This window comes from Narcine bancroftii, chromosome 2 (assembly GCF_036971445.1).
Source record: "Narcine bancroftii isolate sNarBan1 chromosome 2, sNarBan1.hap1, whole genome shotgun sequence".
NCBI classification, from domain to species: Eukaryota; Metazoa; Chordata; class Chondrichthyes; order Torpediniformes; family Narcinidae; genus Narcine; species Narcine bancroftii.
Genome location: NC_091470.1, coordinates 60,810,605 through 60,829,678, shown reverse-complemented (window position 1 = coordinate 60,829,678; position 19,074 = coordinate 60,810,605). Strand labels below are relative to the sequence as shown.

The following is a 19,074-nucleotide window of genomic DNA, read 5'->3' as shown; positions in this document are numbered from 1 at the left end:
CCCAGACATTTGCGTTCTATCCACCCTAGTGAAATTGGTAACACTTCTGTTAACTTGTTGGCAGAATTAATCAGCAGGATGTAAAATTGTGCAATTAGGATTAGCAAAGATGAGCATCAAGGTCACAGTGGAAGAATGTGGTGGAAGAGACTGTATTGCACTACAAATCTGAATGTATACTCTTGGATCACAGAAATTTCAGAGAATATGATTTTTAATTTATTGTACAGAACTACTTGATGCCACAAACTCGCTTGTTGATCAAAACTTGTTCTTAATTTTAGGCCTGGTCAAACCAGACGTTTATCCATAACAGGACCTGGTGGAGGTAGGGGGCGTGGGATTGGATTACTTCGGTAAGGTTGAAATTCTTTATCAAAACTTTGATGTGCAATCTTTTGCTAATTACTTATAGGAAATTTTATTTGCTATTTAAAAATTAGAAAATACTGTGTAAGCAGATCAAGAGAAGAATATTTGATTTAATTCTTTATGCATCCTTTTTCTGGATATGTTATACCTTTATGTTTACAAAACTACTTGATCCAGTGTGTAAAAATTTTTCTTGTTTATTTTTCATTGTGTGATGACATTGTTTAATGGTTTTATTGTATATGTTGAATATTTGGTTTTGGAAGGAGGTGGAAAGGGGGAAGGGAAGGTAGTTCAAAGTGAAGCAGAAAATTATGGTTCATCTTTTTTAAAAATAAAATGAAATTATCAGTATCTGGCTGACTTAACTGTTTTATTTGTTCAGACGTGGACTCTCAGATAGTGGAGGAGGACCCCCAGCTAAGCAGAGAGATTTGGATGGGGCAATAGGCAGGTAAGAAAACTTGCAAAAATGTCTTTAGCTTAAAGTTTAAGTATTTCTCTTGTATGCAATCTAGAGTTTAAAATAACATTTTTTCCCCCGCAATGACTGGTTTGTTGTTTTTTTTAATTATTTTTTTATTTTTCACACTGAACCATATCAACCAAAATATATTCAAACATTTCTCATTAAATATGCACAGTGGCATTTTCTCCCTTTTTTCCCCCCTACCTTCCCTTCCCCCTTTCCACCTCCTTCCAAAACCAATAAATATTCAACATATACAATAAAACCATTAAACAATGTCATCACACAATGAAAAATAAATAAGAAAAATGTGTCATCGAATTTTACACACTGGATCAAATCGTTTTGTCGTCTTATCATTTTAGGGGGTGTAGGTCTGAGGCAAGCCCTCTCTGTTCCATGTATGGTGCCCAAATTTGTTCAAATAATGTAACTTTATTTTTGAAATTATGTTATTTTTTCCAATGGAATACATTTATTCATTTCCATGTACCATTGCTGTATTCTCAGGCTCTCTTCCATTTTCCAAGTTGACATTATACATTTTTTGCTACTGCTAAGGCTATCATAATAATTTTTTTTTTGCACTTTATCCAATTTGAGGCCTAATTCCTTTCTTCTTGTATTACTTAGAAGAAAGATCTCTGAATTGTTTGTTATTTTTTGTGATTTTATTTAATATCTGATTTAGATCTTCCCAAAACATTTTCACTTTCTCACATGCCCAAATTGCATGTACTGTTGTTCCCATTTCCTTCTTACAGCGAAAACATCTATCTGATACTGTTGGATCCCATTTTTTTAACTTTTGGGGCGTGATATATAACCTGTGTAACCAATTATACTGTATCATGCTTAACCTTGTGTTTATAGTTCCAGAACATTTCCCATGTTTCATTTTTTATCTTTATGTTTAAATCCTTTTCCCACTTTTGTTTGGGTTTATAGCTTATTTCATCATTTTCCATATCTTGCAGCTTAATGTACATGTTCGTTATAAATCTTTTAATTATCATTGTGTCTGTAATCACATATTCAAAGCTGCTTCCTTCTTGTAATCTCAGTCTGTTTCCCAATTTATCCTTTAAATAAGCTTTCAGTTGATGATATGCAAACATTGTACCATGAGTTATTCCATATTTGTACTTCAACTGTTCAAATGTTAATAAATTATTTCCCAAAAAACAATTTTCTATTCTTTTGATTCCTTTTCTCTCCCATTCTCTAAAGGAAAGGTTGTCTATTGTAAAAAGGGATTAGTGGATTTTTTGTCAATAACAATTTTGGTATTTGGTAATTAAGTTTGATAACGCTATCCTCAGTTACCCCCCTTTCCACAAGAATTTCCTTATTATTCTCTTTAGTTCATTAAAGAATTTCTCTGTTAAGGGAATTGCCAACGATTGAAATAAGTATTGTATCCTTGGAAAGACATTCATTTTAATGCAATTTACCCTCCCTATCAATGTTAGCGGTAATTCTTTCCAATGTTCTAAGCCTTCCTGCAATTTCTTTATTAGTGGCTGATAATTTAGTGTGTACAGGTGGCTTAAGTTATTATCTAACCTAATACTTGGGTATCGGATTGCTTGTGTTTGCCATTTAAATGGTGATTTTTTTTTAATTCTGTATAATCCGCGTTACTCATTGGCATCACTTCACCTTTATTTGCGTTGATCTTGTACCCCAATATTTCTCCATGCTCCTTCAATTTCTTATGTAATTCTTGAAATTTCTGATTCTGTTAAGTACATTATGGTGTTATCTGCAAATAAACTGATTTTATACTCCTCCTTTATTTTTATCCTTTTTATTTTATTTTCTGTTCTTATCAGTTCTGCCAATGGTTCTATTGCTAAAGCGAACAATGAGGGGAATAATGGACACCCCTATCTAGTTGACCTACTTAATTTAAATTGGTTCGATACATATCCATTTACTGTTACCTTCACCAATGGTCTATTATATAATGCTTTAATCCAATTAGGCTGACTTCCAGGCCAAACATTTTGGCAGTTTCCGCAAAGCAGGGCGTCAAGCGCTGAAGAGCTGGCTCTGAATGGGCAACTAAAGTGGCATCGTCTGCAAAGAGCAGCTCCCCACCATGACTACCAGCCCCCCCACATCTCCATCGGGCACACAAAGCTCAAAACGGTCAACCAGTTGCACCATTTCATCAGATGCAAGGATCGACAATGAGATAGACAACAGACTCGCCAAGGCAAATAGCGCCTTTGGAAGACTACACAAAAGAGTCTGGAAAAACAACCAACTGAAAAACTTCACAAAGATAAGCGAAAACAGAGCCGTTGTCATACCCACACTCCTGTTCGGCTCCGAATCATGAGTCCTCTACCGGCATCACCTACGGCTCCTAGAATGCTTCCACCAGCGTTGTCTCCGCTCCATCCTCAACATCCATTGGAGCACTTTCATCCCTAACGTCGAAGTACTCGAGATGGCAGAGGTCGACAGCATCGAGTCCACGCTGCTGAAGATCTAGCTGCGCTGGGTGGGTCACGTCTCCAGAATGGAGGACCATCGCCTTCCCAAGATCGTGTTATATGGCGAGCTCTCCACTGGCCACCGTGACAGAGGTGCACCAAAGAAAAGGTACAAGGACTGCCTAAAGAAATCTCTTGGTGCCTGCCACATTGACCACCGCCAGTGGGCTGATATCGCCTCAAACCGTGCATCTTGGCGCCTCACAGTTTGGCGGGCAGCAACCTCCTTTGAAGAAGACCGCAGAGCCCACCTCACTGACAAAAGGCAAAGGAGGAAAAACCCAACACCCAACCCCAACCAACCAATTTTCCCCTGCAGCCGCTGCAACCATGTCTGCCTGTCCCGCATCGGACTTGTCAGCCACAAACGAGCCTGCAGCTGACGTGGACTTTTACCCCCTCCATAAATCTTCGTCCGCGAAGCCAAGCCAAAGTAATCCAATTAATATATTTTTCTGGTAGATTGAACCTCTGTAATACTTTAAATAAATAATTTGATTCTACTCTGTCAAAGGCTTTTTCTGCGTCTAAAACAACAGCCACTGTTGGCTTCTTAATTCCTTGAACTGCATGAATTAGATTAATAAGTTTACAGACATTATCCGCTGTTCGTCTTTTCTTAATAAATCCAGTTTGATCATGTTTTACTATTTTTGGTACACAGTTGGTCAATCTGTATGATAATAATTTTGCTATTATCTTATAATCTGAATTAAGTAGAGATATTGGTCTATGTGATGCTGGTGTTAGTGGATCCTTCCCTGTCTTTGGTATTACTGTAATTATTGCTGTCTTACATGAATCTGGCAAGTTTTGTGTTTCTTCTATCTGGTTCATTACTTCCAGGAGAGGAGGAATTAATAACTCTTTAAATGTTTTCTAGAATTCTATTGGGAATCCATCCTCTCCAGGCGTTTTATTGTTCGGCAGCTTTTTTAATATATCCTGTATTTCCTCTATTTCAAATGGTTTTGTTCCTCTTCTTACAATTTTCAGTTAAATTTTTAGCTAAAAACTCTTCTATTTTATCATCTTTCCCCTTGTTCTCAGTTTGGTATAATTGTTCATAAAATTCCTTAAAGTTCTCATTAATCTCTATTGGGTTACCCTTTTTCCTTGATGCCAAATCAGTTCTTTTGGCTTCTGTTTTAAGTTGCCAGGCTAATATTTTATGTTTTTTCTCCCAGTTCGTAATACTTTTGCTTTATTTTCAGTATGTTCTTCTCCACCTTGTACATTTGTAATGTTTTGTATTTTTTTGTCCGCCAATTCTCTCCTTTTCGTTATATCATCCCTTTTTACTAGTTCCTTTTCTGTACTTACTATCTCCCTTTCCAACTGCTCTATTTCCCGATTGTAGTCCTTTTTCATCTTAGTTACATAACTTATTGTCTGCCCTCTTATGAAGACTTTCATTGTGTCCCATAATATAAATTTGTCTTTCACTGATTCCATATTTATTTCAAAATATGTTTTAATTTGGCATTCAATAAACTCTCTAAATTCCTGCCTTTTAAGTAGCATGGAGTTTAACCTCCATCTATATTGTTCTTAGTGGGATGTCCTCCAGTTCTTTTGCTAATAACAGGGGTGAATGATCAGATAGTAATCTAGCTTTATATTCAGTTTTCCTAACTCTCCCTTGAATATGGGCCAAAAACAAAAACATATCCATCCTTGAGTATGTTTTATGCCTACTTGAATAATATGAGTATTCCTTCTCTCTTGGGTGCTGCCTCCCCCATATATCCATAAGTTTCATTTCCTGCATTGATTTAACCATAAATTTGGCCACTTTATTCTTTTTACTAGTATTTTATCCAGTTTTATCCAACATTGGATCCAAATTAAGGTTAAAATACCCTCCTATCAATATATTTCCTTGTGTATCTACAATCTTCAAAAAATATCTTGCATAAACTTTTGATCCTCCTCATTAGGTGCATATATATGAAGCAAGTTCCAAAATTCTGAATATATCTGACACTTTATCATTATATACCTCCCTGCTGGATTTATTATTTCTTCCTCTATTTTGATTGGTACATTTTTATTAATTAATATAGCTACACCTCTAGTTTTTGAATTATATGATGCTGCCTCTATGTGTCCTACCCAGTCTCTCTAATTTATGTTCCACTTCAGTTAGATGCATTTCCTGCCCAAATGCTATATCTATTTATTCTTTTTTCAGTAAATTTAATAGTCTCTTCCTTTTAATTTGATTATATTCCATTAATGTTTATAGTCATTATATTTCAACATGGCCATTTCATATCCTGTTTACACCTCATTTCCGCTTCCTCACCACCACCATCCCCCTTTTCCCCATTTTCATCTCTCAGTTTTCACTTTTTAAACACATTATGACAACACATTTAAAACATAAAATACTCCAACAACTCCCACATCCAATATTCCCTTATCCCCCAAATATCCCCCGCCCCTCTCTGAGTTGCCCCTTATCCCTTGCCGGGCAACCATAACTCCCCTTTCCATTTGGATTGCGAATTCCTTTTTTTCCCCCCCCTTACTTCCTTCTTTCCTTTCTTTAGTTCTTTCTGATACACTGTTTTTACATCTTTATATATATTATTGCTGTTTTTCATTCTTATTACATCTCTTCATCTCTCCTGTCCTGCAAGCATTCTGCAAATTCTTGTACTTCCTCCGGATCCGAGAACAGTCTATTTTGCTCCCCGGGGAAAAATATTTTAAGCATAGCTGGATGAGAATTTAACCTTGTTTCCAGAGGATCGATTTTGCTGCATTAAACTCCTTCCTCTTCTTTAAGAGTTCAAAACTTATCTCTGGGTTAAAAAAAATATTTTTTGACCCTTGTATTCCAATGGTTTATTGTCATCTCTAATTTTATTCCTTGCCCGCTCCAGTATATTTTCTCTTGTCGTATATCTCAAAAATGGATCTTGGGTTTCTGATGTGTCTGTGGTTTCGGAGCTAGTGTTCTGTGTGCCCTTTCTATTTCCATTCCTTCCTGCATTTCTGTCGTTCTCAGGACTTTCGGGATCTATTCTTTTATAAATTCCTTCGTATCTGTGCTGCCTTCATCTTCCTTTAGGCCCACTATTTTTATGTTGTTTCGCCTACTATAATTTTCCAATATATCAATTTTCTGAGCTAACAACTCTTGTGTCTCTTGAATTTTTTTAATCACTTTCTTCCAATTTTCCTCTTGTCGTTTACTTCCATTTCTATAGCCGTTTCTCGTTCTTCCACATTTTCTACTATTTTCCCTATTTCTGTCATGACTAGTTCTAATCTTTGCATTTTATCTTCTGTTCTTCATTTTTTAATTGCACTAAATTCTAATGACAACCATTCTTTTAATGCTTTCTTGTTCTTCAAAAAAAACCTTTATCTATATTCTGTCCATCTGTTTTACCTTCTATTTCTCTGTGAAGATCTTGGTCGTCTTCTTCTGTGTCTATACCTGTGTTTGTGTCTTCTTTGATTTTTCTGATGAGTAGCTTGTCTCGCTTTGTCGGGTCTCTTGCTTGGCCCCTTGCTGTTGGTCATCTTCTTCTGAACTGCTTATCTGTCGAGCCTCCTGCTGCTGCTCCTCTTTCCGTTCACCCCGTCGACTTTCTTTCTCACCTGGTACTTCACTCCCACTCCTGCCACTTTCCTAATCTTCCAGCTGAGAGTCCTGGTGTCGGGCATTCCTCAGGTGGTTGCTCCGTGGTTGCCCGCTTCTCGGCTGAGCCCCCCTCTTGTTGGTGTTTTCCTTCACCTTAGATTGTGCAGTTGTGCACTTTTGGCTCAAGAGAGCCATTTTTGCAGTCCACCGGTCGGGGGTAGGGGGGTGGGTTCGTGACTCCGCGGGGCCGTCACCAACCTCTGAGATCAGGCGCTCTTTTCCACCACGGCTCCCTGTTCCTTCGTGCAGGTAAGGCCTTCTCCTATCTTTTCCAGTGTCTTTTTTCCCGTTTTTACTTTTTCCTCCTTGGGTGCCATTTTCTTTCTTTTCTCATTTTTTATTTTTTATATTTTTCTTTTGATTTAAACTTGTAGATAATTTAAACATGCCTTTAATTTTCGCTCTAAGCCTTCTTTTCAATTTTCTCTTTTTTTATGTTAAATGATCTTTATCTGAGCCTTTTTAACAATTCCACTGGACCCAGTTCTCATGAAATTGTGGGTTGCTTCGTCAATACAATTTATTACTGAGCTGTTCCCATTGCCTCATTTTTTTGCCTTCAAGATCCCTTATTTTAACCTGCTGAATTTCCCCAGCATTGTTTTTATTTCAACTACAGTGTATGCAGTCTTTGTGTTTTGCTTCCCTTATTTTAATCATTTTACCTTCATAATATATATTAACTCTTCATTTACTAGTTATGTGGCAGCTTCCTTTTGAGCCCCTGCCAATTCCTAATTCCCTGCAGGACTCCAAATGGTAGAATCCATTTTCTGTCATTGATTCCAATATAATGCAACTTAAAAGGCAATCCCTTTCCTGGTTCCAAAAAGTAATTTATATAATGTTGAAGCAAGTTTCCTCAGTTTATTGGGTAACTTCTTTCCATGTGAGCTTTGTGTACTAAATATTTAATTGTGTTCTTTTGGAGTATATTCTGAGCTTTTAATATAATAAATCAAGATCATCTGAAGTTTTCTATGTGAAGTTCCTAAGGCATGTGCACTTTCTGGAATTGCTATTTGCAGGGATTCTATGTCTTGATTTTTGCATTTCCACAATAAGTGGTATGAAATGTATATAACTGTTAAATGTATTGTAATGCAGTTTCAGATCAAATATTTGATCCAGCTGTACTTGTACAATCTACAGAGCTTGTCTGGCTGTGAAAATTCATGCCTTCGGGTCCATGTCAGACTTTTGTTCAGATTCAACTTGCTCCATCAACCAGAGTTGTAAGAAAGTACATGTGTTTATTGCATCTCTTCCCAAGCATTCAAAAGGAGGCAATGCTTTCCCTACGGCTAGGAAAATACAAAAGAATTCCTATCCATTGCCAGCTCATTTATCTAGGAATGTTGGACATAACTGAATTGTATAGAGAAACCAAACAAATGGGATGCTGAAAAGGAATCTTGTCATTAGATAGGAGCAGTTTTTTTAAAAATGCATCTTTTGCAAGGAATAGGATTTTTAACTGCACAGAGAACAGTGGTTATGCTGCAATTTTATTTGCAATTAGGCTGGGAGATCGTCGCTCAAGAAGAGAGTCACGTCAAGACAGTGACGCAGAGGATGAAGAAGATACAAAAAAGGTATATTGTAAACTTGTATTATCATTCCTGTTTTATTGTTAATTGCTTTGCCAGATAAAAATAGAACCCAAGACCACAATGATCTGGTCTGCAATAATTTTTAACAGAAAGATAGGATTAAGGTACTGAAGGTGAGCAGGATGTCTTTAGCCAGTAAGTACTCTTTAAGAAAGTATACTGTGGCTATCCATTGAGAAATAGATAAAGTTCCTCAAATTAACTTGATGGATATATTTTTAAGTGCTTATTTGAAGTTAAAGCTAGTGTCTCTATGGGACAGTATTCATGCATTTTTCTTAATATAACAGGAAAAAATTTATACAGTACTGAAATGAACATTCTGCTATATTATTTTCAGCCAGCGTTGCAGTCTTCGGTCGTTGCTACCTCCAAAGAAAGGACACGCCGAGACCTTATTCAGGATCAAACAATGGACGAGAAGGGCAAAGAAAGGTATACTTTTGGACAAAATTAAGCAACTTTGAATATGTTATTCTAACCTCCGCTCTGATTTGAAAGTTTACTAATATTTGGAATTGTTGAGGGAAGAGGATCTCTGCAATGTGTGTATTGGCTGAACTATTTAATTTTTCCAATCAAAATTGATGATAGATGCCTGAGGGGTTGAATTTACAACCAATTTGTTTTAAGCGGAAGGTCCTTTGAAATTCAGTGAAGTGAGAAATTACTTTCTCAGTTTGCACATTCTTTTTGACTGGCACATGTTCTTCGGTTTCTCTCTTGGTTGGCTAGAGTTCATGGTTCACTTGTCAATAGTTTTATGGGCACCACTTTTTTTGCTGGTTTTAGCGAAGATTGTTTCATTTCATTTTTAGTAACAGCTTAACACTATTTTAAATGACACAATGGTAATCGTTGATGGTTTCAGTGAAAATTTTTTTTCTTTCCAGTTCTATGGCTTGTGAAATTGGACTGGCATGCCTTTTGTAGTGTTCGAAAGCAATAAGGAACAGGAGTAATTCCTTTCATTCTTTTGACTTGTTCTGTTATTCAATAAGATGGCTGATCAATCTTACCCTGGATAATTCTAGATTCCCAATTTAATGTTAAGATATTTTACAAGACCTTTTTTTTTAGTTTAAATATTCAGATTCCTTTTCTCATTTTGGAAAAAGCTAACTTGTTCTAGGTCTACAGCCTTCTAGTGAGAGCAAGATCACACTCTAAATACACTTAGGAAATCTCTCCTAATCAGACTGCTTATTTTATTACTGGGATCTATCTAATGAAAACTCATTGCACTCTTGGGCAAAGATAATAAACCTATATAATTTTGAAACCTATTATGGGAATAAATTTAATTTGTATTCTAATCCATTTGTAATAAAAGCTGGCTCTTTGCTATCTGCCTGTTGGTTTCAATTTTTGAACAAGGTCACCCAAATATTCTACTTTCCATTATATTTACCTCCTGTCTAAACTGTTGACATCAAGGTACCTAATTATTTGAAGTATTAGCCATTGCAATTTTTTTGTTTCTATAAATACTTTACACCCTTGGAATCCAGTTGAGCTATTTATTTTTTTAAAAATGCAATGTGTCATAATAAATGTTAATTTTGATATTAGTCTTTAAAGATCAAGTAGATTTGGTGGTAATCCTATAATAAGCATTGCTTTAAAAACTAGGAAGTCGGGTGCTTTTGGGGAAATAAACAATCACATCTGCATTTGTGTTGTTTAATTTCAATGTTTTGTGTGATACTACATTTAAGCAAGCTTCATCTGGATAAGGTGCGAGACGGAGAGCAGTGAGGAAATTTTTAGTCGTAAACCATAAGTTTGGAGGTTTCTTTGATTTTTTTTTCTTTATAACTTTCCCGTAATTTCACATTGAAAGGTATGTTTGAGCTAAAACCATGCCATTGTCGACATGGATCAGGTGTCTGAATGCTGATTTACCAACAATTTTGAAGGACTACTTAATTTTAACTTGAGCATTATTTATTATAACTGTTGCTTAACAGTAAATGTACTGTAACTCTTGTTTTGTTATTACAGTTGATCAGCAGTTTGTTCCTATTCTGACATGTTTGATCAATGTCAAATTACTGATTACAAATGATCTCATTGTACCATTTTACTTAGGAATCGGCGGATGTTTGGCCTGCTGATGGGTACCCTGCAAAAGTTCAAACAGGAATCTAATGTTGCAACTGAGAGGGTATATTTTTCTTTTTGCCTTTGTTTAGATGTCTCATTATTGCTCTATAATGTTTGAGGTCTTCATCCATAATCTGTGCTGAATTATCCCATTATGTGTCATTCTTGCTAATGATCAGCACCTGTTCTCTTTCCATTTTTAAAATACTGACACAGTAAAGACTTCCTGCATTCTGTTTCTGTACCAGACCCTATTGTCTTCTCTCAATGAAGCAAGAAAAAAAGCTTTGTAAATGATCTTATTTGTTGTGATGAAAGGACCCAAAGCATCATTTTATTTGCCCTGAACCAGGCATCCAACCAATTTGTAAATGGAAAAGTTAACATAATATAAATGTCTGTTCTGCATTTTTTAAGCTCAAAGCAAAGTGTTTTGCAAATGTTGGAGTTTTAAGTTGTCCCATCAGACGGAGAGTTTAACATCCCATGTGAACTAGCCCAGGTTCATCTCCTTTAAGGAGAGATCCAGTGACAAGTTCGGATCTTTACCATTTGTCATTCTTAACCTTAGCAAACCACACTCACAAAATTTAACTGCATCACCTAATAATGGATTTTAAATCTCTTGTTACAGAAAATAGGACAACATGCCAACTATGCTGTCCAGACTGATTAATGTATAATGTCTTGGAATTTTACAGGAACTCTGTGCATGCTTTAAGTATTTTTTATCCATTCAACTAAAACAAATTTAAGCTGTGCTAAATAAATGTCATGTCTAAATTGTTTCCTTTATCCTATGGTAACCCTAGGATGAACAGTAGTTAACCTTAAGCACCTCAATTAGTGTATTGTTTCTTAGTTTGCAGCTCATTATCCAAGACGACATGTAAGTTCACTTAAAATTATTCTGTGCAATGTAATCCATAATTTTTTTCCATTGGTTCTTATAGGTTTTGCTTTATTCCTCTAGAAGTATACTGTTTCACACCTTTTGGTACCATTCTGCAGTACTGAAATTCTCCTGTTTTTTAGATTCATTTATAGTTATGTTCCATCATACAATTGAAGAATTGCAGAATGCTAACAATGCACTCATTACAACATTGAGTCAGGTCTACTGACTCCCTACTCATTGCTCTGATTTTGGCAATGGAAAATGATCTGTTTGATACTGTGGCTCATGTTAATTTTAACTTTAATTTGGAATAAACATTGCAACATTCAACAGCTGTTCAATTGATTCAGTAAGATTTGAGACAATAATGAATAGATGGCAAAGTGCAGGTGGCATAAGAGTTTTTAAACATTTCTAGGTGTCAGAAGTGAAGGATTCTTTTGGTTCATACAAATCTTTTACAACCTATAGCAAAAAAGACGTCAGGAAATAGAACAGAAGCTTGAAGTGCAAGCAGAAGAAGAACGTAAACAAGTAGAAAATGAGAGGAGAGAATTATTCGAAGAACGCCGTGCTAAACAAACAGAACTGAGACTTCTAGAACAAAAAGTGGAACTAGCCCAGTTGGTAGGAATATATTTTGTCTGAATTAGTTTTATAAATCTTGTGATAGCTTGAACTTAATACTACTTCTTTTTTCAAACAGCAAGATGTATGGAATGAACATAATTTAAAAATAATCAAATATATTAGAACCAAGACAAAGCCTCATCTGTTCTATATTCCTGGCAAACATTGCCCGGCTACTCAAAAGCTTTTGGATGATTCACAAAGGAAGATGAATGGTAAGTATTTTCACCTTAATAAAGTCAGTCAGTGTCATATTTTATGTGATGGGGGGTGGTTGTATTGCATAATATAGCTCATTGGATAGAAATCTTAATTTAACAATTGGGATCCCATATTCTTTTGGGTGTCTTGATGATCATCTGTGGGAATATCTTCCACCAAGTTGTCCAGTGTACCCTCAGTGAATGTCAATTCCATTGAGAACAAACCATCTGAAAGAAGGGTAACTAAGCAGGGTAAGAATGGATTAAGAGGCTTGAAATGATTGGTAGAATTTTGAAACTTTTATGACCAATAAAAGTTGAAGACGCAAAGTAGAATGCAAGTAAATTAACAAAGAAAGTAAAATAATTCTGAAGTTTCATAACTATGTAAAGAGGAAAAACCCATTGTTAAAATTCATGTTCATGAACTTTGTTACTTTCTAAGCATCTTTTTAGAGTTAATGTAACTTTGTAAATGGTAAGTAGTATTTGACAGTTATCCTTAGAAGATGGAAGTTACCAGTTTGCCAGATGGAATATCAGAACATTTGAAAGATTATCTCAAAAGGTGGTTACATAAATAGGGTCTTTACAGGTTAGTGGAATGGGTAAATGTTTGGTTAAATACCTGAAAACAACTTGAAGGAACAAATCATTGGTATATTCCATGTTGATAATTAGTAGCAAAATCGGAAAATGGAAGGCAGACTGAACCTGCTGGTTGGAACAGACTTGAGGGGCCATCTATCTGTTTTATTCTTGTTGTGGTACTACCAGAGTACAGGCATTCTTTTAAAAGTGTTTTCCAGATCCCTTTCTAATTAATGTAATTTCTGGTGAAATCTTTGCACATTGGTTCTTGCATCTTTTTCTGTGCAATTACGAATCCATTCAAGCCGTGGTTTGAATTGGATTTTACATTTTTCCATCTGATCCTTAAAATGAGTGCTTTGTTTTTTTGTGTGGTCTTAACTTTTTTTAATCAGTCTGTGATTTGTGTATATAATGTGACAATTGTAGTTTGGAGAGCTTTGGTAATAGAAATGAGATGGTCCATCTGAAGTGGTCAAAAGATCTGATTATTCTTAGTTCAAAGTTACTTATTCCAAATTTATATTAACATAAAACAACACAAATTTTAATTTAATTCAACCCATCGCCGTTCAGATTTACATGAATTGCTGGAGTCCATTTGGTCTTACTCACCCAAATAATTTGTATTAAATATAGTAGTTTCTTCCTTAAATAATTGGACATCTATATATGGCAGTAAATTCTCATTGATCCTTGTAGAGGTGAATTACAAAATAGGTTTTGGAATTTTGTTTTAGTTCTTGATTATCTAGAGTGATTTCCTTGTGAACATATGAATTTTTTTTCAGGCTATTGAGTAATTCTTCAGATGTTCCAATTGCTACTTAGCATGGCAGTAGAAATTTAGTAATTTGGAGCAGACCTTTTGATAAAGATGGCGTGGACTGCTTAAACCCATGTTTGTTTTTCTTCCAGTAAATTCATCATTATTTATGTCTCCTTTGTCTGTTTCGATTTTGATTATTGCTTTTAAAGAAGGGGTAGTTTGATTTATATAGTTCTGTACATAACTTTGTTTCTAAATCCTACAGGTATTTTCGAACACAGGCGTCTGGAGTTTGCAGATCAGATTAACAGAATGGAAGTTAGACCTAGACGTCAGACATTGAAGGAAAAAGAACAGCGAGAGGTGCAGAATGAAGAACAACCAAACGAGGAACAGGAGGGTAAGGTGGCTCACCGTGAGGAGATGGAGGAATTGGGTAACCAGAACAATGATGTAGAAATGGAGGCAGCAGAGGAGGAAATGGAAACTGGTACAGATAAGAGAGATGCAGGGGTGCAACAAGAAAAGCAGCAGGAAGAGGAAGCTGAAGAGGAGGAGGAGGAGGAGGTCGAGGTAGAGGAAGGGGAAAGCAACAGTCAGCCAGAGAGTATGCCTGTTGATGGTAAGGAAACTAGCCAGAATGCAGAGAATGATCAGGATATGGTGGAGGAAGTGGATGAGTGTAGAGAGGAGCAAGTAGAAGAGGTTTGTAAGGAGCCAGAAGTTGAGCCTGAGCCTGAGCCTGAAGTTGAAATGGAACCGGAACCTAAACCAGAACCAGAGCCAGAGCTGGTACCAGAAACTGAGCCCAAACCAGGGCCTGAACCCGAACTTGAAAGTTCGGTTGGGCATGAGCTCGAACAAGAAAATCTTTCCATCGCTCAACCTGTGGAATCACAAATAGAACAAGTGAGGGTGTCACCAAAGAGAAGCAGGAGTAAAAGTAGGAGCAAAAGCAGAGGTCGTGAGAAGACCAAGAGTAGGAGTCAGAGCAGCAGTAGTTCCAGCTCTGGCAGTAGTTCAAGCTCTACCAGCAGTGGTAGTAGCTCGAGCAGCAGCAGTAGTAGGAGCAGCTCCAGCTCGACCAGCAGCAGCGGTAGCAGTAGCAGGGACAGCAGTACTAGCAGCAGCAGCAGTAGTGAGAGCTGTAGTCGAAGCAGGAGTCGTGGTCACAGCAGAGACAGGAAGAGCAGAAGGAGCTCAAATCCTAAACGTAGAGGTATTCCAAGTACAGACAAGGACCGTAAGTCATCAAAAACCAGTAGCAAAGATTTAAAAGGCTCAAGGGAAAAGGGATCAAGGTTAGATAGAAAGAGGTCTTTATCAGAAAGTCGTTCAGGCACCAGGTCTTCACGGACTGACAGAGATCATAAATTGGATAGGAAGGACAAAAAACACTAATTCATCAGACTGGAAAAGACGTGACTAGGAAGGCAATTTTCTGCTTGGTCTGTACAGTGTCCCTGATAGATATTTTCTTTCAGCTGGAGATGAAGCTGCCTTAAGTCTTGCTTGCTGTACAGTATTCTTTGAAAACCATGCAACAAAATTACCATTAGTCCCTGTACTTTTACAATGTTTTGTATGCACATGTTTCTCCAATTAAAGTGTGTTTCTGAAGACTGTATGGAAAATAGTGTTATTAGAAGGTTTAGCCTTCCTCCCTTTTCAGTGTTTTTTAAATTTGTTGTATTCAACCACTGAGATGCCCTCCACTGTACAGTTGAAGTTCTGGGGGCAAAATATCCTCAAATATTGTTCTTGACATAAAGATGGTTGTCACTGAATCTGTACCATACAGTTCCTTCATGTAGAATTAAATGTAAATTTTAAAATGATTGAAAACTGTTTGTGTTTATATTAAAGTTTTCTATAAAATTTAACAAACAAGTCCTTGATTCACAATAACCTGCTCTTTAAGTGTCTATTGATTGTAAAGAATACTGGGATTAAGCAGTTGAGGGCGAGAAAAAATTCATGGTGGACTATCTGACAGAAGGGTAGAAGTTGGCAGTGATGAAACTAAGTTTTATACGAGATCAGAAAGCATCAATTAATTCTTCAATGTATTGAAAAATAAAACAAGGGGGCTTGATGAAGCATAAAATATTCATGTATCCTATGATGGGACAGACATAGCTTGAAAGTATGTGGGTTCCCAGCAGCATGCAGTTACAACTTGCTGTATTAATGATTATATAAAGTTTAACTAACAGCTTTGAGTGAATCATTACATTTTAATTTATTACATGTTGAAAACAGCTACTCCTGGTTGGTGTAACTCTATTCCAATTCCTACAATAAGAAATGAATTGTCCCCTCTGATTTCATCTTTTGTAAAATTAAAAGTAGTTGCACATTTTGAGGATTCAGCCAAGTGAGTTAAGCTTTGTAGTGAACAGAAAGCCTGATGATCTTTTCCCACATCCAATTAATTTGTCCCCAGAAAAACTGGAAAAGAGATGGGAGGTGATTGGATGGCCTGGAGTAATCCAGCACAAGTTCTGGGGAAAGTCATTTTAAAACCTACCTCAATTCATTTGAACCTTTCTGAATAGGATTGATCTTTCTGTAAGTCTAATGTTTCCATTTCATGGCCAAATGCAACTTTAAAATGCTTGCAAAAATTAACATCTCATTTTGTGAGGTTTTTTGCACTTAATTGCTTTGATTTAATTTTGACAAGCAAGATGTCTCTGAAGGTGAAAATGGACTTTCTCCAGCATATTTTTGGTGGCAAGCATGTGATGAGTGTAAATAGGTGGCTGTTATTTGGTGGGTGATGGAATCTCATAGAACACTGACATGCAAATGAACTCTTGAAAAAGTCTTTTTGTGGGCTACAGGGCTGAGGATTTGTCTTGATGTTGCCACTTTAAAGTTCCTAAAGGTATATTTGTAATCTACATCTAAGGCTACCTTTTGAAGTTTTATTTGTAATTTTAGCTGGAATATTTAATTAGTCACATTATTTGTTGCAGGTTGAAATAGCAATACTGGCTTTTTCCTCAAATAAATCCAGTATTCATCGACTTTTAATCCTCTTAATTCCAACTGTTCCTAGAAGAAACAGAGGAATGGTACAGATATGTATGTCAGCTTTCATTGGTGTAGGGTCTTGACCAACAAAGTAGACCAGACAGTTCTAAATAGTTTGGAACGTTTATATATTGTCAAATTTGTGGTTCACTGAAAAGAACACAAGTAATTTTCAGAGCGAGAGCTAGTAATAATTGCATCTGATTTTTAATATGACCACACCTGGTCTTGAATATGAACTGCTGTTCACCATATCATGGCTGATCTTCTTGAATCTCTGTTCATCTCCATCTGGTGTCACTGCTTCTATTTGAGAGTTTGAAAAATCCAAGTTTTAGCTCTTGTAGAAAATCAAACACAATAAGCATTACAACTGGTGTCGTACTAGGTAAATTGAAGACTAACAACTAATTTTGTTTCAATTCTACGAATGCTGAAAATTTACAGTGGGGAGAGTGATGTGTATTTTAGCTGTAGAGGAGCAGTTACTAGGCTTTTGTAAGCACAAGATTTTTAACCAGCTACTCAGCAAGACCAATAAATAGAGACAGAAACAAACATTGTCATCTAGTTTATATAGCAGCTCTCTTAAAGAAAATGCTCACCAAATATCAGAAGATTTTCTATGAATGAGGAATGATTTAATGTTGTTTCAAAAGGAAAAATGGACCATTGTGCTATATCAATAATGTGGAGCAAATCCCAGAGGGAAAAAACAATCACTGGACAGTGAAGATTTTGTTTCTTGAACACAGTATTTTATGGATTTGGGGTTGCTGATCACAAAAATCGCTGTAAAACTTTCTTATCGCATACTTTTTTAAGATCTAACACCTCTTTGTGATTTCCTGTCCTATTTTAAGTCTAGTATATTGCACAGAAAGTGAGCTGTTTTGGACAGTCCAAACATGCTTGGATATGCATGCAAATCAAATATTGTCTTTGGCCTGAGGATAGATGCAGACAGGCTATAAAAGCAGCTCACATATATAGAGGCTGTGCATTACATTGATAAAGGCACCAAACTACATCCATCTGATTGACAAGCTGCTGCTTCAAGCATCCAAAACCATGGAGTGTAGCATGTCATTGAAAATTCATTTTTTGCCTTCACTCTTGGACGTCTTCCCTGCTGATCTTGGTGCGCAAGAGAAGAACATGGTGAAAGATTTCACCAGGACATTGTGACCCTGCAAAAGAGGTATTAGGGCAACTGGAATCCATCAATGCTGACCAACTATTGTTGGACACTGATGTGACAGGCATCAGGTGCTAGGTACAAATGAAAATAAGCAAAACATTTTTAGTTCAGTTGAACTAATGCAATGTCAGCATCATTATGCAATTAAACATGCTAAATTCAATAAGTTAATGTTTCACCAACTTCCTACAAGATACAGCAAATCTGTAATTATCTTTGCGTTTAGCTTTAAGTTGTTTATTGTAATCCATTTTTTTCAGGAAGCAAACCTTTTGAAATATTTGTTGTCCAGAAAAGTTGCAGATCTTTGCCATTATTTAAATTTAATTTAGAGATCTAGCACGGCAACAGGCACTTCCAGCCTAAGAGCTCATGCTACCCAAACACATCAATTAACTGACAACCTCTGTACACTTTAGGAGAGTGGGAGAAAACCAGAGCACTACAATGATGCTGGGAGAACATACAAACTCCTTAAAGACGGTGCCTGGTTTTAACCTGGGTTACACTAACTGCTGCACTCATTGAGCCACCTGAATTGTAGCTGATCATTGAACAACAAAGTTAGTGTTCCTACAGTTCTGATCTTCACCTGCTGCTGTTGATAAAGAACTTGCACACATTTCTGTTGTATGCACTTCTACTTTCACCCCATTTCCCTCCAAAAATGAGGATAAAGTTCACTTGAACATCATTTTCCACCACACCAGCTTCTGCATCTGACATCATTCCTCAACACCTCTGCCACCATGGACATTTGATTATCTTGGCATTGTGGAAAAGTTCCACATGATGCAAGATGGGCACGTTCCCTGGCTACTGTATTTTGTTTTACTTGTTGCTGTAAACTAAGGGTTAGACTGAAGGTGTTTTCATACTGGGCCTCTGCTTCGAGGTCAGCTGCAGAGGCAGACAAAATTTTTAACTTGCTTGTTCATGGAGCAGCCCTAAAAGGCTGCTCAAGTGCTGGTTTAATGCACAGCGGTGCCTCAGTCCTGCTCTAGGTGGGGTGACTGTTGCC

General features: G+C 36.6%; 1 protein-coding gene across 4 annotated transcripts in view; it reads left to right on the top strand.

Moving 5' to 3' along the window:
* The window catches only part of pnn (pinin, desmosome associated protein), a 29,004-nt gene extending 13,571 nt beyond the window's left edge, over window positions 1–15,433 (top strand). For 2 of the 4 annotated variants that reach the window (XM_069916852.1, XM_069916850.1), the window contains 9 exons: window positions 285–356; window positions 758–826; window positions 8,526–8,598; window positions 8,957–9,051; window positions 10,708–10,783; window positions 11,585–11,611; window positions 12,092–12,247; window positions 12,327–12,465; window positions 14,079–15,433. In XM_069916852.1, coding sequence (XP_069772953.1) covers window positions 285–356; window positions 758–826; window positions 8,526–8,598; window positions 8,957–9,051; window positions 10,708–10,783; window positions 11,585–11,611; window positions 12,092–12,247; window positions 12,327–12,465; window positions 14,079–15,214 — 1,843 coding nt within the window. In that variant the 3' untranslated portion in view covers window positions 15,215–15,433. Of the gene's footprint in view, window positions 1–152; window positions 175–284; window positions 357–757; window positions 827–8,525; window positions 8,599–8,956; window positions 9,052–10,707; window positions 10,784–11,584; window positions 11,612–12,091; window positions 12,248–12,326; window positions 12,466–14,078 lie in introns of those variants that run through there. The other 2 variants (XM_069916853.1, XM_069916851.1) reach the window with 2 other exon arrangements.
* Window positions 15,434–19,074: the final 3,641 nt, after the last annotated feature.